Source organism: Pelophylax lessonae (assembly GCF_965119305.1).
Source record: "Pelophylax lessonae genome assembly, chromosome: 12".
Classification (NCBI taxonomy): Eukaryota; Metazoa; Chordata; class Amphibia; order Anura; family Ranidae; genus Pelophylax; species Pelophylax lessonae.
In genome coordinates this window covers 84,669,143-84,694,304 of record NC_138779.1, presented here as the reverse complement: position 1 = coordinate 84,694,304, position 25,162 = coordinate 84,669,143, and the positions used below count along the sequence as shown (strand labels likewise).

Sequence of the window (25,162 nt, the reverse complement as noted above, 5' to 3'; positions counted from 1 at the left end):
CTGCACTTGTGTATGGGGCATTAAGCCCCGTACACACGTACCGATCGTCGGCCGACAGAACGTCCTACAAATGTTCGCGGCTGGTGTGTTTGTTGTTTGTCTGTTGAAAAGTGCTCAAAACTTGCCCAGGACATTTGTCTGCCGACAGAAAATGACGTCACTACGTTCCACGCACGTTCGCCGCTACAAAAGAGGAAGTGAGTGTTTGGCCGTGACCCTTCTGGGCATCTCGCGCTGATTTCGGTAGCATTTGTTTGGTTGACGACATTTCGCTATTTTCCGAGACATCGTTCGAGAATTTATTATGGCGACCGTGAATTCGTCCGTTGCTGTCGTTAGTGTTGGAGTTTTGGCTCTGAGACGACGTACGAGCAATAGGAAGAAGAAGCGGACCTCCTGGACGAAAAATTGGTTGCTTAACCGTGATCAATTTTCTCATATGTCCTTGCTGAGGGAGCTCCAGGAAAATAATCCTGATGACTTCAGGAATTATTTGAGGATGACGGATCCCATCTTTTACCGTCTTCTTGCCCTGGTGTCCCCCTATATTCTGAAGCAGGATACTTGTATGCGGCTTGCAATTACTCCTGAGCAAAGGTTAATTGCGACGTTGAGGTATCTTGCAACAGGGAGAAGCCTGCAGGATCTGAAGTTCACAACAGGCATCTCCCCCCAAGCTCTTGGTATCATCATCCCTGAGACCTGCTCTGCCATCATCAAGGTCTTGCAGAAGGACTATATCAAGGTATGTTTGATTTTTTACATTACATTACATGTATTACTAGTTTCACCCGAATTATGATGTTTTTGGATGTACAGCAATTGACACAGGCCATTATTTGTAAACTACCCTCTGTCCGCATGCACATAGTAGTAAAGATGTAGATTATCTTTAACCATTTGTAAAATTACCCACTAACCACCCCACCATTCTCTCCTATGTGTCCCTAAACGCATTGCCTGTTAACAATATGTCGAATTTATCTAATTTTATTGCTTTCCCTCAAACAATTATTCCTTGGCCAATGTTTTAGTACCTAGTTAATGATTTATCTAAAATACATCAGTCCATCCATTCCCACCTAGGATTGTGTATGTTTATGTAATGATGTTAAAACCTTCACTGACCACAAGCCCTTATTGATGTATAAATGCCCAGTTTTACTTACCCATCCCCCACCCACATGCTAAATCTCCAAGTCAGCATATACCAAAGCTCAAGTTCAGAGGTCTTCAAACTATGGCCCACCAGTTGTTCACGAACTTCAATTTCCATCATGCCTAGTCATGTCTGTGAATGTCAGAGAATTACAAGGCCTCATGGGATGTGTAGTTCTGCAACAGCTGGATGGCCGTAGTTTGTAAATCTCAGCTCTAGCTGGTGAGTATAATGGGCCATACACACTAGAAGATTGTCAGAACAATTTATCCTTCCGATTTACCAAAACCAAATAATATGAGGTCCAACAAACACTTTCAAATCCTATGCAATCTGGTAGGCCCTTGCACTACATAGAAAAGGTAAATCTGCACGAAAAAGTCTTCAGAGAATCTTCTAGTGTGTATGGCCCTTTACAATATAAGAACAATAGGAGGTTGAAAATAAATGTATGTAGATATTACATCCCCATATCCAAACCTTTGCCTTCCTGTTGTTTATTTTTTTAGCAAGTTGCATAAGCATTTAACAGACAACTGTGTGTGTAATTAATAATGTGATGTGCTCAAGCACTAATTTTTGTTTTTTTTTTTCCCCCACAGTTTCCTTCAAACGCAGAGCAATGGCTGGAGATTTCTGATCAATTTCTGGAGAAGTGGAATTTTCCCAATTGTGGGGGTGCTATTGATGGGAAGCACGTCCGCATTGTCCCCCCTCCGAATTCCAGCACATTTTATTATAATTATAAAGGTTTTTTTAGTATAGTCATGCTAGCCATAGTTAATGCAAACTATGAGTTTATTTATTTGGATATTGGCAAAAATGGCCGCAATTCGGATGGGGGAGTTATTGATCAGACGGAGTTCGCTCGTCGTCTAAAGAACGGCACTCTGAACCTGCCATCCAGGGAGCAAACTGTTGAGGGTATGAGCTTTGTGTTTATCGCAGATGAGGCTTTTGCGCTTGGGGAGCATCTCATGAAGCCCTACCCTCAGAGGAACCTCACCCCCGACCAAAGGATTTACAACTACCGGTTGTCCAGAGCTCGCAGAGTTGTGGAGAATGCCTTCGGGATAATGGCCAACCGGTTCCGGATATTCCTGACGTCCATAAACCTGGCACTGTACAAAGTGGATAATGTGGTCTTGTGTTGCTGCATTTTGCACAACTTCCTACGCAGGAATGCACAAAATTATGTATTGCAGCAACTGGATACTGACCCTGCTATGCCAGGTACAAGTGGAGAGGCCCAACCTTCTAACCAAGTGGAGTCCATGACGTCAATGGAAGTTGGACGGTCAGCATTGGCATCACACAGGGCCCGTCAGATCCGCCAGGAATATCTGGACTATTTCGTGGGGAGAGGAGCTGTGTCCTGGCAGCAATCACTGTCACACACCCATTAATCTTGTTAAAGATTGGACACACAAGATAAATGTCAGAGATATCTTATTTTTCAACACATTAAAAAAAAATTGCAATGATTCTGTATTGTGGATTCTAATCATTTGGGCACATATGCCAAACACAATTATTAGGGTTAATCATGTGTTATATATGTGTGACTTTGGAAGGGTTAATACATTCATCAGTGTGTTTCTTGACTGTAGTCTCTCACCAGCTGATCCAAAGTGATGATGGCCATGTGTTATTTTTGAGCCAGTGGTGTAAATACAAGGGCCTTCTGCACCCCACAAAATGTACACAAACCCTGTCACATTGAGAACTAGGTCACACCCAAGGTTCATCTAATGTCACCTTACATTGGTGGTTCTTGTCCAGAAGTTGCCCATACTATATATTTAATATAATACATTAGGGTATTAACAACGTACCTACACCTGTTATGTTGTGTTCATTTATTACATCCTTCTCACTGCCCACCAATGTTAGGATATGTCAGTGTTATGTGAAACTTGATCATTGTTCATCTCAAAGTGTTATATATATATAAGTAATGGAAAGTGAACTAGAGCAACGAAAAAGCAATACACTATAGATTACACTGATCTCCCTACACTGATTTCTACTGCCAATATCAATGCCATATTGAATACTAGGACTGCTAGTACCTTGAGTGTTGAGTCAAACTTATGCAATGCGGGAAGTCTGCGACTTTGCATCCTTCCTGCATCGCATAAGGGTGACCCGACACTTACTTTTTCCACAGGATTGTATTACACAAGTCTGAAGAACTGTGCCATCCAATCCTGATACATCAGAAATAAAGGGTCATGTGCGACTTGTGTGCGTGTTCAGTGTGAATGTAGCCATACAAAGTGTATGTCTCAATTCGCACTACACTCGCACAAAAGTCGCACATGATGCATTTATTCAGCTGCATCAGGATAGGATTGCACAGTCGTTCACACTTGTACGATCCAATCCTGTATGAAATGTCAGATCGCACTGTGATATGCGTATAAACGGTTGGGATCTTTAACATTTCATTGCCACCTCCAGCAACTCGCATATGGCAGTGTCCAAAATGCTGTCATTAACATGTAAATATGGGAATAGGACAGCCATCATACATGTAATGCTTCTTTACACAGCTTTAGATCTCGACCCCCCAAGGAAAGTCAAATAAAGAATGGAACACACATTGTTGAATGTACAAAATTTTTTTTTTAAAACATTCACAGGGTTAGGGTTAGGGTTAGGGTTAGTGTGTTTTCAATTTTTTTCCCCAAACGTGGGTACACTCTTAACAACTGAGTGCCATCAAAATATCATAAAATATTACAAAACTTTTGTAAGAAAAGGAACCAATAAAAACATAAAAAATGTCTTTAAAACTTTTTAAAATTTGGCAATCATGTCGACAAAATCTCGCATTTTTGATTGCAATGCCGTTGCTGTTTCCTTGATTTGCTCGAGGTCTGAGCAACATTGCAGTGCCTCACGTGTTAGTTTTGCTAAAGTGCAAGTAGGTAAATCATGATCTGTAAAAAAATATACAACTGAGTCAATGTGAATCACCTACATGAGGTCATAATAGAGAAACATTTGGTGTCCAGGTTATTTTGAATTACTCTCGAGTTAATACCTACCCTGTTCTTATGCTCTTTTACCCTAGGCTCTTCTTCTTCCTCCTGTCCTCCTCTGATCCTGTTGCTGATGATTCTGCCGGTCTCCTGAGCTTACTATATATTCATTAGGGGTGTGAACGCATGATGACGTTATTGTGAGGGCATGGTCGTAATGTATATATATTAAGCTACAGAGAACAGAGACGGCCAAAATGCACGGCAACAGCATTGGAGGAGGACAGGAGGAAGAAGAAGAGCCTAGGGCAAAAGAGCAGACAACATAAGAGCAGAAGATTGGACAGCAGAAGAGTGGAGAGGAGAAGATCCAAAGAGCAGAGTGGAGAAGACCGGATGAAGATATTTAAGAACATTTCATAAACGTCTCCTGTCGTTATTCACATACACTTCCATTTATGTGGTTAATGTGTAGGGGTACTATGTACCCCATACCCATTCACACAGTGATTGGTGTCCGGGATCTGGGGGCCAACCTTTGTTGAAGGTTGCTTCCAAAGTCCTAGGAACCCCCTGGCCGCATGACCCCACAAAACCACCAGACAGGGTTGTGGGGATGAGGCTCTTGTCCTCCTCTACATGGGAGTAAGGTGCTTTTGGGTGTGCGGTGCAGAGGCCCCCTGGCCCAAAGCAACAAAACCCCCCCATGTTGAGGGCATGTGTCCTGCTGTGGTCCAGGGGGTGTTTGTTCCGCTTGCTCGTTCTCTTTCCTGGCCTGACAAGCTGCATGCTTGTATAAGGGTCTGGTAGGGGTTTTGGGGGTAACCCACGCTGTTTTTTTGTTGTGGGCATACCCTCAAACTCAATACCACACACAAAAGGCCGGGTTGTGAACTTGGGGGGGACACCCACGGTGGGTTCTTCAATTTTTTGGTGTAGTTCCCCCTCAAAAATCTTCACAACGCAAGTGGCCCCGCAAGTCAGAGCATCCTGATCCGACTTACGGTGCGACTTCCATTCAAATAAAGAGGCTCCCATAGGGAACTAGTGTTGACAATTGGAGGCTAAAAATAACACTGATAAAAATCATTCTGAAAAAACCTACGTGGGCACACAATTGGCTCTTGGACACTTGGTCCGGGATCCTCAAGATTTGGGGGAGTGGCTTCCACGCTGCTTGGCACGTTGCCAGGAGATCTTGTTTCTGAGCTGGCTGGGGATGCCACATCCTGGCATGATGCAACATCTGCAATGTAAATTTGTAAGGGAATACAAGAATATAAGGTTAAACAATCATTGCAAATACACATATTTCTATGATCCCACTACACAAAAATCTGTGACTACCAACCTTCTTGTTGTTCTGGTGTCTGGTCACTTGTTGGCTCCACCAGAATCACCTCAGGCATAATGTCTTCATCTACATAATACAAAACATTGGCCATATCATAAAAGTCACAAGAGGTACATTTGTTAGGACATGGTGCCCTGCTTGATAGCTCTTTTAGTAACAAATATGAAGACATGTACATGGTTATCTACGAAAAATATGGTACATTAATGTTTGACAGTGCATAGGAACCAATTACCTTTAGTCGAATCTGTGCCACCATCTGGGCCCATGTCCTCCTCTTCTTCCACAACTGCCGATGGAGCTGCCAAACCTCTCCTCCTCCTTTCCCATTGTTTGGCACGGAGTTTACGTTTTTCTCCTATTTAAAGGTTTGAATAATAATCTGTGATTAATAGGAATGTTTGCTGAGAAGATTCGTGCAGGAAAGAACGTTCGTTGCAACACAATACATATATTTTTAACTATGGCTTCCTGACTTTTAATGTCATATACTAAAACATCAACAATAGATCGATCAAATCACGACATGACAACTAAAATGAGTAATCTAACTTTTTACATAGACATTATAATCTAGACATGTTAATACAACATACACAAAATTATAAAAAACATATTGCATGATTAAAAAAAAAAAAAAAAAAAAACTTACTTTTTTTCAAAATCCTATGGATTTGGGAAAGCTGATCCTGCTCACGGTGTTTCAGGTCAGACCACCGTTTACGAATCTGATCTTTCGATCGCTCCACACCGAATTTTTTTACCAAACAGGCCACCACCTTATCCATGATGCCATCTTTCCTGGCATTGGGCCGATCGTAATTTGCCAACTTGCCATCATAGTCCATTTTTTCTAAAATGGAGACCATCTCCACCATTTCTGGCTTTGTCATGGGTGTAGCCCTTGATTTTCGGGTGGCCCAATCACTTCGGCCCACACTAATTGAGCTCCCAGATTGTTGAGACATGGTTCGTAATTAAAAAACGATTGTTCCACTGCTTCAGGTGTGAGTGCCGCATGTAGGCCTGATCTTCGGCACGTACACACCCCTGCACAAGCCCGCCACTGGAGGAGGAGTTGACGCCTGCGCTGTATTTAAAGGACGCCAGATCGTTCGGCCGACGATTCGCTTGCGGACATATCGAGAGTTGGAGCACGATCGAGCGGCGAATCACGACTTTTCCCCACAAACAAAGGTACGACTCTTTTAATAGAAAGTGTGTGTTTTGGGCCCTATACAGCTTTTATTAGGAATATCTTTATTATGTGCCAAAATACATGCTATTTTAATATGTTTTGTGTTGTTTTGTGTCTTGCAGGCATATACTGTCCTGCAATATGGTGGACAATTACACCAGCCACAACTTTCTAATAAGTTTTATTGATGAGTTCAGGCAACTGCCGTGTTTGTGGCAAGTGAAGTCCGCAGATTATAAAAATAAAAAACTCAAAAAACAGGCCATGGAACATTTGGTGGCCTTCTACAAGCCCGTCTGTCCTGGGGCAAATTTTAATTATATACGCAAAAAAATAAACAGTATTCGCACTGCCTACAGGCGGGAGTTAAAAAAAATAGAGGAGTCCACCCAGTCTGGAGCAGGTGCACGGAATGTATATGTACCACGGCTGTGGTACTATGATAACATGCGATTCCTGGCAGACACCATGGAATCCAGGCCGTCAATTTCAACACTGCCTTCTACTTCGGCAGAGGGCTCAGTGTCGGTTGATCCAAGCCAGGATGAGGATTTCCTGGAGGAGAGTTTTACTCAGGTATGGCATTTCACAATATATTGTCTGCTAAAATGTAATCATGTAACAAAATTATAAGCTAAACCATAATTGACCCTTTATGTAAACGGGCATAGCAAGGGGTTGGCATGACAGGCAACCGCCAGGGGCGCAGGCCAAGGGGGGTGGGTCACAAAAACATTGGCATTGTTTTATTGTTTATTTTAACAATCCACTCAGCCTGCACACCCCAGAACCCCTAGTTTGCAGGCGGATTCATGCAGGTGTAAAACATTGAGAGCTGCTTCATGCAGGTGTAAAACATTGAGAGCAGCTGAGCCAAAAGACCAGGAGACTGAGACTGCCTCTCACTGCATCCCCAGCACACCTCTGGTCTTACAAACACTGCTGCATCCCCAGCACACCTCTGGTCCTAACAAACACTGCTGTAGCCTCAGCATTCCTCTGGCTCAACCTTTTTTAATACAAAACTAACAGCTCCTGCAAATGATACATCCATCCTTGCTTCCATGTCTCTGGTCTCTCACTCCGGGTCAGCAAGGCAGGTGGCTTCCTTATTCCTGTTTCCCTGCACTGCTTCACCCTCAATGCCCTACATCAAGCCCTCTGCAAGTTCAGGCCCCTCTCTCTCTGCAACCCCCTCCTCTCTCTCTCACACCCCCTCTTTCTCTCCCTCTCTCTAGCTCTCAACCCTCTCTTTCTTTTTCACACCTGAGACAATGATTGCCCACTAGAGAGCTCTACACTTCGCAAACAAGGGGCAAATTAGAAACTTTTAATGCCCTTTAATTTTTTTTTTGGGGGGTGGGTTACAGTTTTACATTGATCTTGGGGGGGGGGGGGGGTTGTTGCCAAATACAGCTCCTCAACAAGGGCACTGGAGACCCTAGTTACGCCACTGTATGTAAAGTCTGCTATTTGTTCACAATAATATAACAAACATGACTTTTTATATACACTATAACATTCTAATCAATTGTTCATTTCATCAACAGGGAAGTGTCACTGAGGAGGAGCCAGGTTGCAGCCAGGAGCCTGGGGAGCCTGCGGAGCCTGAGGAGCCTGTGGAACTCTTTCCACCACCACCTCCTCCTGCCAAACGGAGGCAAAAGAGGAAGCACGTGGATGACATAACCGATGAATTTATCCAGGAGGCCACCATAGCCCTACGTCGGAAACCGGAGGCCAATGAGTCCTTCGGCATCATGACGGCAAAAATTTTGGATAAGGTGGACCTCAGGCAGTGTCAGTATGCCAGAAAAATTATCCTCGATGTGCTGCAAAAGGCTGAAAACGGGATCCTTAATGAGCACAGCCATGCATGCCAGGAGCACCCGTGCCCTCCACCTCCACCTCCACCTCCACAACACCCACCACCTCGCCAAATGCCACATGGCCAGTGGCAATATGGCCAGCAGGATCCAAACCTGCCCTCATGGCAACCTGATTTCAGTTACCAGCAACTTTAATTTTTGTAACCCCCTATTATTTATTTTACCCCTGTTTGCCAGTTTCTAGTTTAATTTTGTCCAAATGGACCTTTTTTATGTTTAGTTATACGGAAAGTATTAATGTTTTCTTTGGTTTTTTTTGCTGAGATACAAAAAATAAAGAAAATGAAAATAAAAAATGGCCTATCTGAATTTGTTAACATGTTTAATATTGTGCATAACCTGAAAAATATGTTTTAGACATTAATTCATACAAGAATAAAGGGTCATATCAATAGTTAGATCTTTGGTGTGAAAATACAAAAATAATGGTGAAGAGTTCAAATTATTTAATTATAAAATTTGATAGAACAGATAGAATAGACAAACATTATCTTCATCATAACAGAACACATTCCTTTTTATTAGAAAAGTATGGCATTATGAGCAGCATCTTCCTTCTTCTCACATTTATCAAGATCAGCATGTGCTCCGCATTTCACCTATTTCTTGGACTTCCGCGAGCCGAAAGTTCTTTCTGAATAAAATGTTGAGTTTACTAGAGAAAATTCTTCCGGGAACTCATTTGGTTTGATCATGCGTGTTGGGATTTGTAGCTGTGTGTCGGCCGAATTGTGTACTGACAGGCGAACAATCGTCCGTTCTGGTGTCCGCAGACAAAAATTTTCATGTTTGCAAGAAAGACTTTTGTCCGCGGATTGTGCGCAGACATCTGTCGGAGGCACCATACTAACACGCGTACAATCGGCAGATCTTTCGTCCGCCGACGTTTGTATGCCGACGATCGGTACGTGTGTACGGGCCTTTATTCTAAAAATGATTTTTGCCAGGCTGTTATGCTGACTCCCTAACTTCAAGCATTAGAAATCACTGCTTTAAAAGAGGTATGCAGCTCAACAAAGTCAAAGAAAATGTCTTATCTGCACTCTTGTTCCAGCCAGAGGTTCAGCAGGTAGCTATACATTACAGCAAAAAGATTTAATCTAAAAGCATTTACAGGCAAGAAGTGGGAATAAGTGCTAAATGGATAAAAAAGACATGCAAAGATCATTCATTCAATGAAAAATAGATATAACAATACAGCTATTCGGGTCGATATTCTGGTGACACCTGTTTACATGTGATCTTTGTAAGAATGACCGTTACATGCTCTTGGAATAGAATGTTTCTTCAGTACACCATCCTCTTTCTTCTCCATGGTTAGCCAAACACTGGTGGTTTAACTCCAAAACCACAGTGTATGTGTGTGTGTATATATACAGTATCCCACAAAAGTGAGTACACCACTCACATTTTTGTAAATATTTTATTATACCTTTTCATATGACAACACTGAAGAAATTACACTTTGCTACAATGTAAAGTATTGAGTGTAGAGCTTGTATAACAGTGTAAATTTGCTGTCCCCTCAAAATAACTCAACACACAGCTATTAATATCTAAACCGCTGGCAACAAAATTGAGTACACCCTAAGTGAAAATGTCCAAATTGGGCCCAAAGTGTGAATATTTTGTGTGCCCACCATTATTTTTCAGCACTGCCTTAACCCTCTTGGGCATAGAGTTCACCAGAGCTTCACAGGTTGCCACTGGAGTCCTCCTCCATGGCGACATCACGGAGCTGGTGGATGCTAGAGACATTGCGCTCCTCCACCTTCCATTTGAGGAAGCCCCACAGATGCCCCACAGATGCTCAATAGGGTTTAGGTCTGGAGATCTGCTTGGCAAGTCCATCGCCTTTACTCTCAGCTTCTTTAGCAGGGCAGCGGTCGTCTTGGAGGTGTGTTTGGGGTCGTTATTATGTTGGAATACTGCCCTGCGGCCCAGTCTCCGAAGGGAGGGGATCATGCTCTGCTTCAGTATGTCACAGTACATGTTGGCATTCATGGTTCCTTCAATGAACTGTAGCTCCCCAGTGCCGGCAGCACTCATGCAGCCCAAGACCATGACATCCCCACCACCATGCTTGACTGTAGGCAAGACACACTTGTCTTTGTACTCCTCACATGGTTGCCACCACACACCTCTTGACACCATCTGAACCAAATAAGTTTATCATGGTCTCATCAGACCACAGGACATGGTTCCAGTAATCCATGGCCTTCGTCTGCTTGTTTTCATCAAACTGCTTGCAGGCTTTCTTGTGCATCATCTTTAGAAGAAGCTTCCTTCTGGGATGACAGCCATGCAGACCAATTTTTTGCACTGTGTGGCGTATGGTCTGAGTACTGACAGGCTAACCCCCCAACCCCTTCATCCTCTGCAGCAATGCTGGCAGCACTCATACGTCTATTTCCCAAAGACAACCTTGGGATATGACGCTGAGCACGTGCACTTCTTTGGTCGACCATGGTGAGGCCTGTTCTGAGTGGAACCTGTCCTGTTAAACCACTGTATGGTCTTTGCCACCGTGCTGCAGCTCAGTTTCAGGGTCTTGGCAATCTTCTTATAGCCTAGGCTATCTTTATGTAGAGCAAAAATTATTTTTTTCAGATCCTCAGACAGTTCTTGGCCAAGAGGTGCCATGTTAAACTTCCAGTGACCAGTATGAGAAAGTGAGAGAATTTAACACACCTGCTCCCCATTCACACCTGAGACCTTGGAACACTAACGAGTCACTTGACACCTGGGAGGAAAAATGGCTAATTGGGCCCAATTTGGACACTTTCACTTAGGGGTGTACTCACTTTTGTTTCCAGTGGTTTAGACAATAATGGCTGTGTGTTGGGTTATTTTGAGGGGACAGCAAATTTACACTGTTTTACAAGCTGTACACTAACTACATTACATTGTAACAAAGTGTCATTTCTTCAGTGTTGTCACATGAAAAGATATAATAAAAATAATTACAAAAATTTGAGGGGTGTACTCACTTTTGTGAGATACCATATATATTAAAAACAGTTAGTGTTTTACCTTCATACATACAATGGATGAAGGTAAAAAGCCTTCATCCTTTAGAACCACTACAATAGTACTCTATATTTTGGTAAAGACTTTGCTATAGACATTATCTTTACCACTTACCTGGCAATTGACATTTACAAAAGATCAGAAGTGCATCCTACATATTTCTCTTTAAAAGAATTGCTTACTTTTTAACTGATTTTCAAACTCATTGTGAAAATACCAGTTTCCTGGCTGTAGTGTTAATTGGCTTCTGTACTTTCTGGGTAAATACAAGACAACTTGTATTTTCAGAAGGAGATCATCAATGGCATCCTTAAAATTCCTCTCAGTACAGGTTTTCTTTCAACTGTATCCTTTGTAAATGCTTTGCATGGTGTACAGTTCATGTGCAGCATGGTTTTCCATAAGTATTTTTTGATTCTTTCCTCATGGGGATTATCCTCATGCTGGTGCTACTCAGACATATGAAGTGGAAATATTTAATATAATGGAAGGTTACAGCTCTGCACAGCTCTCTGTCTCTGTAATTGGCACACTTGCCTCTCTCTTTGCACCAATTAAGTTGGAGGGGTTTGGATGGTATTAACCTCTGCTCTGCAGACATCAAAGTCGAGTAGATTAACAGCGTTCATGCATAATACATATATGAATGGTTTCTTGCAGTTAGCCTGTGGTCTCAATCATCCAAATCCTTCACTTAAACTGCTGCTCTACACTTCATATTTTGTGCACGTCATTCCTCCTAGTTTCAGCATCCTTAAATCTCTGTTCTTTGTCTGTTGTCCTTATGCTGGAGAACTACATGTTCAAGTCCAGTGATACAGTAATGTAAAGAAGAACAAATTATGAAAAGGCAACTACAATATGACAAAGGGTTTCATATACTTCATCCAGACTAAAGGAATGTTGACCTATTGTTCCACGCAACCCATTTGAATACAGCTGTCATTTTTCTTCAGTGGGTTTAAGAATGATAGGAAGTCTCGGGTTGCTGTGGGCAACATATTCACCTATCCAATGTTTGACATAAAGATCATACGATGATAGATACTTTTGTTTGGATGGATGGGTGTCAGTGTGTTGACCCACCCACCGCTTCTTATCAGAAGGTCAAAATCTGTTAGTAAGGTCACCTCAGTTAAATGCCTGGCTTTGCCCAATTGTAGTGATTCCAAAGAAATGCAATAAAGATTCCTCCAATTACAGTGGTTTGAAAGAGTGAGGAACCCTTAAAAATAAATACTTTCATTACTTAGAAAGTGTAAACTGCAGTTATTATGGTCACAATGGTGCAAATGTTCCTGGATATAAAAGGCAAATAAAGTAAAACTATTTTTATGCATGATGTGCTGGAGCAACATCATGTCACCCTTATAATGACCATAGCAGGCATGCAGAGGAGACAACTCAGGAACAGGAGATTTAACCCACTGCATCCAACCACACTGAAAATATTTGTCCCAGATCAATGTTCAACCAACTAACGTTTCAATTCACATACTGTAATCGATTGTCAGTCTTCATACACTCACATTTTTTTTTACTTCAAATCCTTTCATTGAATAGAAAACTCTATACTGGCCAAAGGCAAGCAACTTGTGAATCAGGACTTCAATTTACCTTTAAGTTCCCCAGACTCTAAAATAAGTTCTACTAAATACCACAGATTTTAAAACTTTTGGATCAAATTGACAACTGGAATTCTATAAAGCTAGCATACCTGTTTTTAACAACAACACTATCCTGGTACAGACGATCAAAGGTACAGATCTTCAGGTCGACATTTGAATTTGGAACATACACAGGAACATCAATAGCCACTCCAGTGGCTGTAATAGCAATCTGAAAGAAGAGGTGGAAGAAGGACAAATATTTATTAGTGAACCCTGCCTCAACATACCTTTCACTTATGTCTAATTTTCCAACATAGACTTGTTTTTGGAGCATAACTAGTGAAAAAGCTCATACAAATGAGTAGGAGCTCCTTTAAATAGAGCCAGTATAAGGTAAGAAGTAGGAGGATTGGTTGTGAGGTCTAAAACGTCTTAAATTTAGAGTTTATAGGCAAGGTGGGACCAAACCAGCACTTAATGCACTTAATGGATTGTCCCTAAAGATGTACCCGCTGTCTACTTATGAATGTATCTCTCAAATTCCAACTCTCTGCTGCTATTCCCAGCCTACACTTCCTGCACTGATCTAATTCATTCAGCCTCTAGGTGTTAAAGTAATCAGACCAGACTTCTTGACTGGCTGTTCAGCTCATTATCTATCCATTGCCTGTACATAATCTTTCAATGGAAGTTAAAATACTAAATGTCATATTCGAGACCACCTGATGTTGCAAAATAAACTAAAGTATTGCTTCCACTTTTACAAAGTACCATTATAAATGTCAGAGGCGTAACTAGAGCCTTCAGGGCCCCGATGCAAGAAACCATGAAGGGCCCCCCCAGATCCCTGGCCGGGGCCCTTCCCTTCAAGCCCAGGGCTCTTCCCACTAATCCTGGGGCTCTTTACTCTCGTTGCATGGCCTTTTATTACGGTCCTGCAGCAGGATCCTTTCACAAGTTCTGCAGTGGGCTCCCTTCCTGCAATCTTGGGGCCTCCCCACAGTGGTGCAATGCCAGGGCCCGGTCGCAAGTGTGACTTTTGCAATCCTGGAAGTTCACCCACTGGTTTGCTACTGGGCCCCCTGGAGCATGGGGCCCGGTAGCAATCGCAACCCCTGTAGTTACGCCCCTGATAAATGTTAAATACTTACAGCTTTACAACTCTGATTATCAAAAGCAATCTCAAACATTGCACTTGCTTTTCCTGGGAATGTTGGGGTGAATATAATTGGGATTCTCACTGAAGTAAAAGGTGCTATCTCTCCATCTGTTCTCTGGAAAGAAAAGGAGTACAGTAGACAAAACAAATACAGCATAAAACAATGATTCTAAGAAGAAGATGCTGGGATGCAACTGATTTGATTAGCATGGATTTTTTTTTAGACATAATATGAAATACCACATATAAATTATGCATATTTACCACATGCAGCTAAGAGGTGGATTATTCCAAACAAGAATAACTTCTTTCTGGAGCCTGGTTGACAGCTCCACTTTAAAACAGACCAGAATAGCATGCAGATCCTACCACAGACCATGGCACGGAGAGGAGTCATAGACCCCTTCCGCTCTCCATCATACACAGGCTGCAAACAAGCATGCAGGCAGTTATTCCTTATTTAAAGTATAAGTTTACCTTTTGGAACATGTAACATGTTCTCACTCCTGCAACGTCTCCCTGATGCGCTGCATCTAGTGACAGAATGCGGGGGATCTTCTCCCCCCCCCCCGTTCGCTTATACTTTTTTTTAAAAATGCCCACCCATATCATTCATTATAGAATTCTGTGAATGGGAAACTACAAGTACCGACATTTCTTGAGGCTGTCGGCTTGTAGTTCTTAATGAACTACCAGGGCATTGTTGAGCGCTCTAGGTGGTTCAGACAGATACACAGACAAGCCTGCAGGAGTACTACATGGCATTGCGATCTGCTGATGGGGGATGCAATGCTTTCTAGGCTCCTAGTAAAAAAAAAAAAATCATATATGCACATGTTTTACCTTCAAAAAGATAAGCATTTATTATTTTTTTTTTAAAAAAGGTGAATTTATCAATTAAACAAAAGTACGCTACATATCCTGTATGTTTAATGTTTTGGAGAGTTTGTTTTAAGTTTACATGTTTATAAACCATGTGTAATATGTATTTTCATGGTTTAAAATGGTTATTTTACAAATATACTCTATGCTCCTGATATATCCATGGCATTCAGTTTATAAAGCATGGTATTTAAGATAAAGATTAGTTCCAAAGTGAATAATAGTCCAATTGTCAGTGCACATTTGACATTTTTATGCAATTTTCATCCTGATGTATTTTAACAAGATGACATCAAAGAACACAGCTATAGGTGTTCTAGTCCTTTAAATTTACCATCAGTGTGCTCACAAGACATTCAGAACAGAATAAAGCAGATTTTATCTTCCAGTTTTATTTATTTTGCCCTTTATTTTAACTTGTTGTAGTCTTATTAAAATTCTGTATATTTCATTTTATTTACATCAATGGATGAAAAATATCCATGGAAGGTTTTGCATTATACACAAGGAACCAATAATCAGATTTGGTACCAAAGTTCTGTGGCTTTTGATTATTTCTCAGACTGACATGCATAATACAGCAGTCTACATAAGGGTCTCTGGCAGTTATCCTTGAACACATACCTCACCCAGCTTGATATCTGCGGTTTCTTCCTGAGTGTCTCCATACAGATGTTCATCTCCACTGTGTGTGTTTTCCACAGCAACAGGGGGTTCCCCATTGACATATTCTACAAACAAACATTCAGTCAGTTGCAGGAAGCAGTGTCTGCTATAAAGGAAATGTGATGCTTGCGAGGATACACAAATCCGAAAAGCGAGAGATACTAAAGTTAGTTCACGAAAAAATTGTTTTTTTTATGTTGGAGAGTGAAAGGAGAAGTATTGGAAAATAAAATAAATAGACATCAATACTCGCCTCATTGTGATACTGCAACTGTCCCACATCAGCTCTATGCCAGTTTGCTCAGAGCAGAGAGCAGTGACTGTCAGTCACTGCTTTCCATTCTGCTCTGGCAGCGCTCACTGAAACACCAGAGGGCAGGTGCACTTGGCTCCAGCTCTAAGCCATGTGCTGATAGGTGAAACCAGCTATCAATCAGGCAGCTAGGTGGATCACGATGATATTGTCAGGATCCTTCCAGAGCCCGGAGCTGGCTCTGCTCTGTCAGCCTATAGCTGGCAAAAGCCCACTATATTCTGACACTGGTTCACAGGAGAACAAAAGTAAGGGCACTCCTGTGACTCACAAGAGAAGTATGGCCAAAAAAGCTTTGGCTATAACGTACTTTTCTTTTAAAGTATATTTAAAGTACTGTACACCCTACTTGGCAGCAACATTTTCTTCTAACAATGCTAATAAATGCTGGAGAGGATGTGGACAGGTAGGCATTTTGACACATATGGTGTGGATGTGCCTTCACATACACAGCTTTTGGGCAAGGATATTTAAACTAATTTCTCGAAGTGTGAAATTTATTGGTAAACCAAATGTAGAACAAGCCATTCTTTGCATTAACGTCACTGAAATCCCTACTCCTTTATTCAAATGAACAAATATTGGCGCTTAAATATGGTAGGATCTCACAGTTTGAAAACCAATGGCATCTCTGGCACTCTTACTATAATAGCCTTTAACAACTGTGTGGCATGAATCCATGATACTTTACGGCTCTTTTTTTTTTGTTCTTTCTTTTTTCTTTTCTTATGAATAGTAAAATGTTTCTATTGTTAGGACATTAATTTGTAAATATATAGGGTGTCTTGGGTTACCCCCAAACTCCTTCTCCGTTATGGAATTAATGTTTAATGTCAGAGCGAAGTTTGCATTGCTCATCTACAGGAATTTATATAGCATTCATATAGCACACTATGCTTGGGTTTCTCTTGATACCTTCAGTATGTTTAATGTATAAATGAATATTGCATGTAATGAAGATGTAACTTGCATCCATGTGTATTCACTTAAACATCTGTTCAGAATGCACTTCTTGCTTTGTTCGTATATGTTATCTTTTTTGTAATATTGAAAAACTTCATAAACTATTTTGGAAAAAGAAAAAGTATATCTAAAGCTAATTTTTTATTTAATAGAGTATGAAGTTGGTGTGATGCGGTGCAAGAACCCTAATGCATCTTGCTAATAGCCCACATTTTGGAACACACCTACCGTGAAACATACAGTATTAGTGAGTTGTGCTGCAATGCACATCTGCGAGTATGATGTGTTGGGGTTCTATTCAGAGTAAATGCCACCACATCGCACCAACATATGTTACATGTGCTGGCGGACATTGCAGTAGAGCAATGCCATAGTATGAACAAGCCCTATAAGACCATCCCTCCTAAGTGAGGCAACATTCCCTTTTAAAACAAAGCAAAATTTGGTTTGAAGAAGAAGCGACTGTGCATGCCCTGAAACATGTCCCACCCATTCTGATGTCACTTCCGGATGTCTGGATTCCATGCTGGTCCTGACAGCACGGGTCTACATCTTAGATCAGAGTCACAGGGTTTCCCACCACTAGTCAGCTGGAACTTCTAACTTCAGCTGTCTTTACTCCCAGGAGGCATCCCGCTGGACGCTATGGATTCATTGACATGCCTGTTTTTCACTTCCATCTTGTAAGTGTTTTTAAACCTTCCTTGTCATTAAAGTGTTTTTTTACTGCACTTAGAAGTGCCTTTCTTCTCTGCTTTGTTTTACCTATAGAGTGTGCTTCCCTCTTCTTAAGTGCTGCTGTGGTGCATTAATCACAAAGTCTCCTTGTTATCCAGAGTGCCCTATTCTCCACACTCCTTGAACATTCCCTTTTAGACTATTGTTATTATGTTCCAGTTAGCAGATTTCCCTTCACCTCCGCTACCTAACTCTTTCTGTCCTGTAATGAACCGGACCAAAAGGGAGGGTGAATCTCCAGAGCAGGGGAACAGATGGCAATAAAAACCTGACAGTGGTTCTAAACCTTCACTACTCTATCAAAAACTAGAGCGCATAGTTGTGGCTTTAGATATACTTTAAACTACTACTGGTTTCATGTCATTTGGAGACTCTGCTAGAGTGAACAATTCTCCCCCCCCCCCCCATTAGGTACTCTGTGACAGTCTAGCTACAGGAAATTACAAAATACTTGGGATAAGGTAGTATTCAAATTTCTGATTTTAGCACAGCTGCAATACTCACTGGGTAGCGTTAAGGATTATTCTCCCTTGCTGTCTGAATGCATTTCTACAGTAATTACATAATGACACTGGTTGCATTAAAAGCTTACAGTAACTCCCTAATGAGAGAAATGTATAGGCTGCTTTCCTTTGACCAGGAGAATTTTCAATTCTAGAATTTAAAACCTTGCCAGAACATATTTTTCTAGTTTTGGATGTTATGAGGAATGGTTAGAACCGCTGTTAGGTTTTATTGCTATCTGTATCTTTGTTGGGGCAATGTCTCTTTGTTTCTTTCCTGGTGACTGGTGTCACTTGTACAGAAAGTAAGGAGAAATATCCTCAAGCGAGAACACAAGCCACCAATTAAATATGACCTATATTGCATTTCTTGAAAGAGGATGGTAATTGGAATTTAAAGTGCATCTATGGTTAACATTTAAAATGATTATATTAATTTCCACATTGAATTTCAACTATTTCAAGCCTACTGTTATTATTCTGAATGATCTTGAAGTTTATAAACTTTGTGAAGATCCTCACAGATTTACTTCCTTGAACTCTGTGACACATATTCACTATGCCCTGTGTTTATTAGCTGCTGAATCGCACATTTCACATAGCCTGCCTTCTAAACTACAGAGGTGCTGGAAGGAGGAGTTTCAGGAGGCAGAGTCAGTGCGGGAATCTTACAGACTACTTGCAGGCAGCAAGGTACCATGGGATTTTTAGACCTTAGAATTTTTTTAAGTAAACCAAATAAAAGAGCAGTGAAGAAGCTGCAAAGCATGCAGGGAATTCAGCGAGTTGTGAAAAGAAATGGCCCACAGACAGGCAACACTCACAATATGAAATTCGATTTTTTTCCCACTTAGCCTTATTGACTTGTCAAAAACAACTACTGTTTGTAATAGTATTACAATGCTGATGTTAAAAAATGAAGATGTATGCTGTGACCATAGACCACCTTTAACATACCAATGCTTATTTCTTTTTGTAGCCTAGCACTTCTAGGTCCCTCATGTGGTGGAGTTGCTTCTTCACTTGTAGGTTCTGTTTGGTTATTGTCTAAAGTTTCTAAATGTTCCTGCTTTGTGGAATCCATGGAGACAGAGGTATTTGTGTCTCTAGAGATGTGATCAGGGGAAACTGAAGATATCTGTAAATTTTAAAAAAATGTTATCGCGGCTTACAATAAATTTTATGTTACCAAATTCACTCATAATTTTGAATTGAAACAAACGCTGTGTTTGGCATGGAATAGGCTTTTAATGGTCAAACCATACCATTATGTGGATTTTGGGAAAGCCACGTTGTAGATATGCATCAATCATTCAGACAATATTTACATTGATGTTCATTTCCAATAAAAATCCTATGGAGGCCAGGTTTAAACCTTTGCAGTGTGTTACCACATGCATTACCATTAGCAGAGAAGTTGCATTGGACAGAATGACTAGCAAGAGGCTGCTGTGCCTCATTAATGCCCTCTGAAAGGGATACAAGAGATTATAGGGATGTTTTTTAAAAACTAAAACTGAGGTAAAGTGAGCAGATTGCATTACCAGTGAAGGATTTTTCTTCTTGCTCACAGCTGCTCTATTATGCTTTATTAATTACTTACCATTTGCTCTACAGGTGTCTTTCCTATGTTGTTAGCCTGAGTCAATGGCCTAACATGGAAGTTTGTTCCAAGAGCTCCTCGGTTTGTTAATGTCACCATCAGTGTCGCGGTCTCTCCAATGACATGCATACCGAAGTCAATGAATTCCCTATCCAGGGCCAACTGAAAGAAATGGTTTTGATCAGCATTGATTAAGGTTATCATTAATATTCAAGACACAGATTCTGGATAAAGCTAGCAGACTAATTAAAGATTAGAAAGATATTTCTACATTTTTATTCATTCACTTTATTTCTCAGGCCTAATGCCAAATTACTTTGTTTATTAGCGGTTCACCACACTAATAAAACTCATTTAAAACAAGAATGTACACATCAAAGCGAAGTAGTACACCGCTCAAAGTAGTCACCCTAATGTGTTCCACCGCCACTGCACATACAGAGGGTGCTGGCCGGACAGGTGATCTGGTATGAAGAAATGTCTGGATGGCCGCATTGCAATAAAATCACCTTTTATGGAGTCAAAAACATACGACACTCCATACAGCAAACGAGGGAAGGAGATACAGCATAGAATACAGCTAACGCATTTCACACCATACTCAATGCTTGTATATAGCTGAAATTAACTAACACACAGCTATATATATATATATATATATATATATATATAACATGCATACATGTTATACTGGCCTTGATCTATCTAACCTTCTTTCCTAAATTAGCCATGTGTAGCTAATGAGGCACAGCTGCTAGTGATTAAATAATTAACCATCTTCTCTCACCTAACAGACCCTTCATTTGAATAATAATTTATAAAATAATCTGAAAAACAGGTCCAAATGTTACATATGTAAAACACAAAGGGCAAAAAAAAGAACAAAAGCACATGAAAATAAACCAAATATCATACAATAGTGACAAGTATGTATATAACTAGGGCCGACGCTACCTATAGGCAAGGTAGGCGTCAGCCTAGAGCGCACATGTGGAAATCACATCCTCTGTGCCTGTAATGCCAGCCGGCACTTATGGGGTTTGAGCTCCTCCTTGTGATCCAGCTCGGCGCTCACCGTGCTCCGCCCCTCCAGTCGATTGCAGCTTGTAGATCAGGAGCCTAGCTTGCTGTAATTTAGACAAAAGCATGTGATCTCCAATCACACCCAGGGGGCGGGGCTTGTGCCTCTCCACACCTCCCACTCCTCCGTGTTCTGGCGGAAGCAGATTGCTGCACACCGGGCTCCCCTCCCCCATCACACACCTAGGACAGCATGTCGGTGGCCGGGCTGAGGAAACAATTCCACAAAGCAAGCTAGGTGAGATGATGACGGTGTGCGTCCCCATCTCTCCCACCATTCACACAGTACACCACCCATCCAGACACTGGTCTCCTCACTGTCTTCTCTTCATACATGGGGGGGGGGGGCTGTGTTGTATAAATGGGGGGCTGTGTTGTATAACATGGGGAGGCTGTCTTGCATAATATGGAGGGATGTATTGTATAACATGGGGGGTCTGTATAGTATGATAGGGGTGGGCTGTATTGTATAATACGGGGGGCTGTATTGTAGGATATGGGGGGCTGTATTGTAGGATATGGGGGGGCTGTATTGTATGATATGGGGGGGCTGTATTGTATGATATGGGGGGCTGTATTATATAATATGGGGGGGGGGGCGGTATTGCATATTACACACATTTACATTTTTGGTTGTAACATGACAAAATGTGGAAAATTTCAAGGGGTATGAATACTTTTTCAAGGCACTGTATTTATTTATATACACAGTGGGTACGGAAAGTATTCAGACCCCCTTAAATTTTTCACTCTTTGTTATATTGCAGCCATTTTCTAAAATCATTTTAGTTCATTTCTTCCTCATGAATGTACACATAGCACCCCATACTGACAGAAAAACACAGAATTGTTGACATTGTTGCAGATTTATTAAAAAAGAAAAACTGAAATATCACATGGTCCTAAGTATTCAGACCCTTTGCTGTGACACTCATATATTTAACTCAGGTGCTTTCCGTTTCTTCTGATCATCCTTGAGATGGTTCTACACCTTCATTTGAGTCCAGCTGTGTTTGATTATACTGATTGGACTTGATTAGGAAAGCCACACACTTGTCTATATAAGACCTTCCAGATCACAATGCATGTCAGAGCAAATGAGAATCATGAGGTCAAAGGAACTGCCTGAAGAGCTCAGAGACAGAATTGTGGCAAGGCACAGATCTGGCCAAGGTTACAAAAAGATTTCTGCTGCACTTAAGGTTCCTAAGAGCACAGTGGCCTCCATAATCCTCAAATGGAAGACATTTGGGATGGCCAGAACCCTTCCTAGAGCTGGCCGTCCGGCCAAACTGAGCTATCAGGGGAGAAGAGCCTTGGTGAGAGAGGTAAAGAAGAACCCAAAGATCACTGTGGCTGAGCTCCAGAGATGCAGTCAGGAGATGGGAGAAAGTTGTAGAAAGTCAACCATCACTGCAGCCCTCCGCCAGTCGCGGCTTTATGGCAGAGTGGCCCGACGGAGGCCTCTCCTCAGTGTAAGACACATGAAAGCCCACATGGAGTTTGCTAAAAAACACCTGAAGGACTCCAAGATGGTGAGAAATAAGATTCTCTGGTCTGATGAGACCAAAATAGAACTTTTTGGCCTTAATTCTAAGCGGTATGTGTGGAGAAAACCAGGCACTGCTCATCACCTGTCCAATACAGTCCCAACAGTGAAGCATGGTGGTGGCAGCATCATGCTGTGGGGGTGTTTTTTAGCTGCAGGGACAGGACGACTGGTTGCAATCGAGGGAAAGATGAATGCGGCCAAGTACAGGGATATCCTGGACAAAAACCTTCTCCAGAGTGCTCTGGACCTCAGACTGGGCCGAAGGTTTACCTTCCAACAAGACAATGACCCTAAGCACACAGCTAAAATAACGAAGGAGTGGCTTCACAACAACTCCGTGACTGTTCTTGAATGGCCCAGCCAGAGCCCTGACTTAAACCCAATTGAGCATCTCTGGAGAGACCTAAAAATGGCTGTCCACCAACGTTTACCATCCAACCTGACAGAACTGGAGAGGATCTGCAAGGAGGAATGGCAGAGGATCCCCAAATCCAGGTGTGAAAGACTTGTTGCATCTTTCCCAAAAAGACTCCTGGCTGTATTAGATCAAAAGGGGGCTTCTACTAAATACTGAGCAAAGGGTCTGAATACTTAGGACCATGTGATATTTCAGTTTTTCTTTTTTAATAAATCTGCAACAATGTCAAAAATTCTGTGTTTTTCTATCAGTATGGGGTGCTATGTGTACATTCATGAGGAAGAAGAATGAACCTAAATGATTTTAGCAAATGGCTGCAATATAACAAAGAGTGAAAAATTTAAGGGGGTCTGAATACTTTCCGTACCCACTGTATATATATATATATATATATATATATATATATATATATATATATATTTGCATAATAGTTTGAACTACATACTGTAAATGTTTGCTTTCTGTATTGGGACGCCTGTGAACATGAACTTTAATGGCATCCCAGTCTTAGTCCGTTAGGTTCTATATTGAGTTGGCCCACCCTTTGGAGCTATAACAGCTTCAACTCTCCTGGGAAGGCTGTCCACAAGGTTTAGGAGTGTGTCTTTAGGAATGTTTGACCATTCTTCCGGAAAGCTTTTTTGAGGGCAGGCACTGGTGTTAGACGAGAAGACCTGGCTCTCAGTCTCTTCTCTAATTTATCCCAAAGGTGTTCTATCGGGTTGAGGTCAGGACTCAAGTTCCTCCACCCCAAACTCGCTCGTCCAGGTCTTTATGGACCTCGCTTTGTGCACTGGTGCGCAGTCATGTTGGAACAGCAAGGGGCCATCCCCAAACTGTTCCCACAAAGTTAGGAGCATGAAATTGTCCAAAATGTCTTGGTATGCTGAATTAAGAGCCCAAGCCCAAACCCTGAAAAACAACCCCACACCATAATCCCCCTCCACAAAATGATTTTGAACCCTATGGACTAAGAGTGGGATGCCATTAGAAGGCAGGTGTCCCAATACTTTTGACAATATAGTGTATATTTAGTTCATCAGGACAATTTCCCTATGTGGTTGACATTTCATGCACTTGTGGTCATGCATTTAATGCATAGATTACATGTATTTGTGTTATATACATACTTGTCACTATTGTAAGACATTTGGTTTATCTTCGTGTCTATGTTTTTGCTCTTTTTTTTGCCTTTTGTTTTTATATATGTAACATTTAGAACTGTTTTTCAGATTATTTCTAAATGATTATTCAAATGACGGGTAATTGAAGGTTAGACAGATCAAGGCCACTATAAAATGTATGTGGTAGCTTATAATTTCAGCTATGATTAGGCACCGCGTATGGTGTAAAACGCGTTAGCGTTATTGTATGCTGTATCTCCTTCCCTCGTTTGCTGTATGGAGTATGTTTTTGACTCAATAAAGGTGATTTTATTGGAGTGCAGCCATCCAGACAATTCTTCATACAAGAATGTACACATACTGTATGTCCTGGGTATATACAAGCATGTGAATAATCTCACCCGGAAAGGCATTCCACTATATTGTAAAGAAAAAAGTATTTTCTGTATATATTTCTAAAACATCAGCAAGAGATGAGTCTCAAGGATTTAAGGCAGGGTGGATATGTAATTTTAAATCCCCCTAATGTCTTATTTAAAGAATCACTTAACAACACAGTAAACACAGCTGAATGTTCTGTAACCTACAGCTACCAATCAGATGTTATATTCTGATCTCTTTTTCTGAAATGTATTGTTGTTTAAATCAATTGCATTAGATGGCTTCAAGAAATAAACATCTCTACTGAGTGAATGGCAAAAATAGATTTGATTCCTTCTATTCTTAGAACTGTAAGTCCCTCCATACATTTGCATCTTAGTATTCCTGCTTGCATGCTTCATTCTTAAAAAAAAAAAAACATTTAAGGCTGCACTCACACTTGAGCATAGCGTTTTACCGCAGATTTTTTTACCGCGATTTTAAGGCGTTTTTTTCAGGCGTTTTTGGAGGCAGGCATTGACATCTATCAAAAACGCTGGTAATCAGCCCAAAA

At 41.3% G+C, this 25,162-nt stretch overlaps 1 protein-coding gene across 1 annotated transcript in view; it reads right to left on the bottom strand.

Annotated features, from left to right (window-relative positions):
- The window catches only part of CFAP74 (cilia and flagella associated protein 74), a 385,998-nt gene that overhangs the window by 226,799 nt on the left and 134,037 nt on the right, over nt 1-25,162 (bottom strand). The window contains exons 17-21 of the mRNA XM_082274200.1: nt 20,055-20,216; nt 19,409-19,589; nt 15,893-15,999; nt 14,379-14,501; nt 13,335-13,456 (exon numbers count right to left, since the gene is read on the bottom strand). Coding sequence (XP_082130326.1) covers nt 13,335-13,456; nt 14,379-14,501; nt 15,893-15,999; nt 19,409-19,589; nt 20,055-20,216 — 695 coding nt within the window. The remainder of the gene's footprint in view (nt 1-13,334; nt 13,457-14,378; nt 14,502-15,892; nt 16,000-19,408; nt 19,590-20,054; nt 20,217-25,162) is intronic.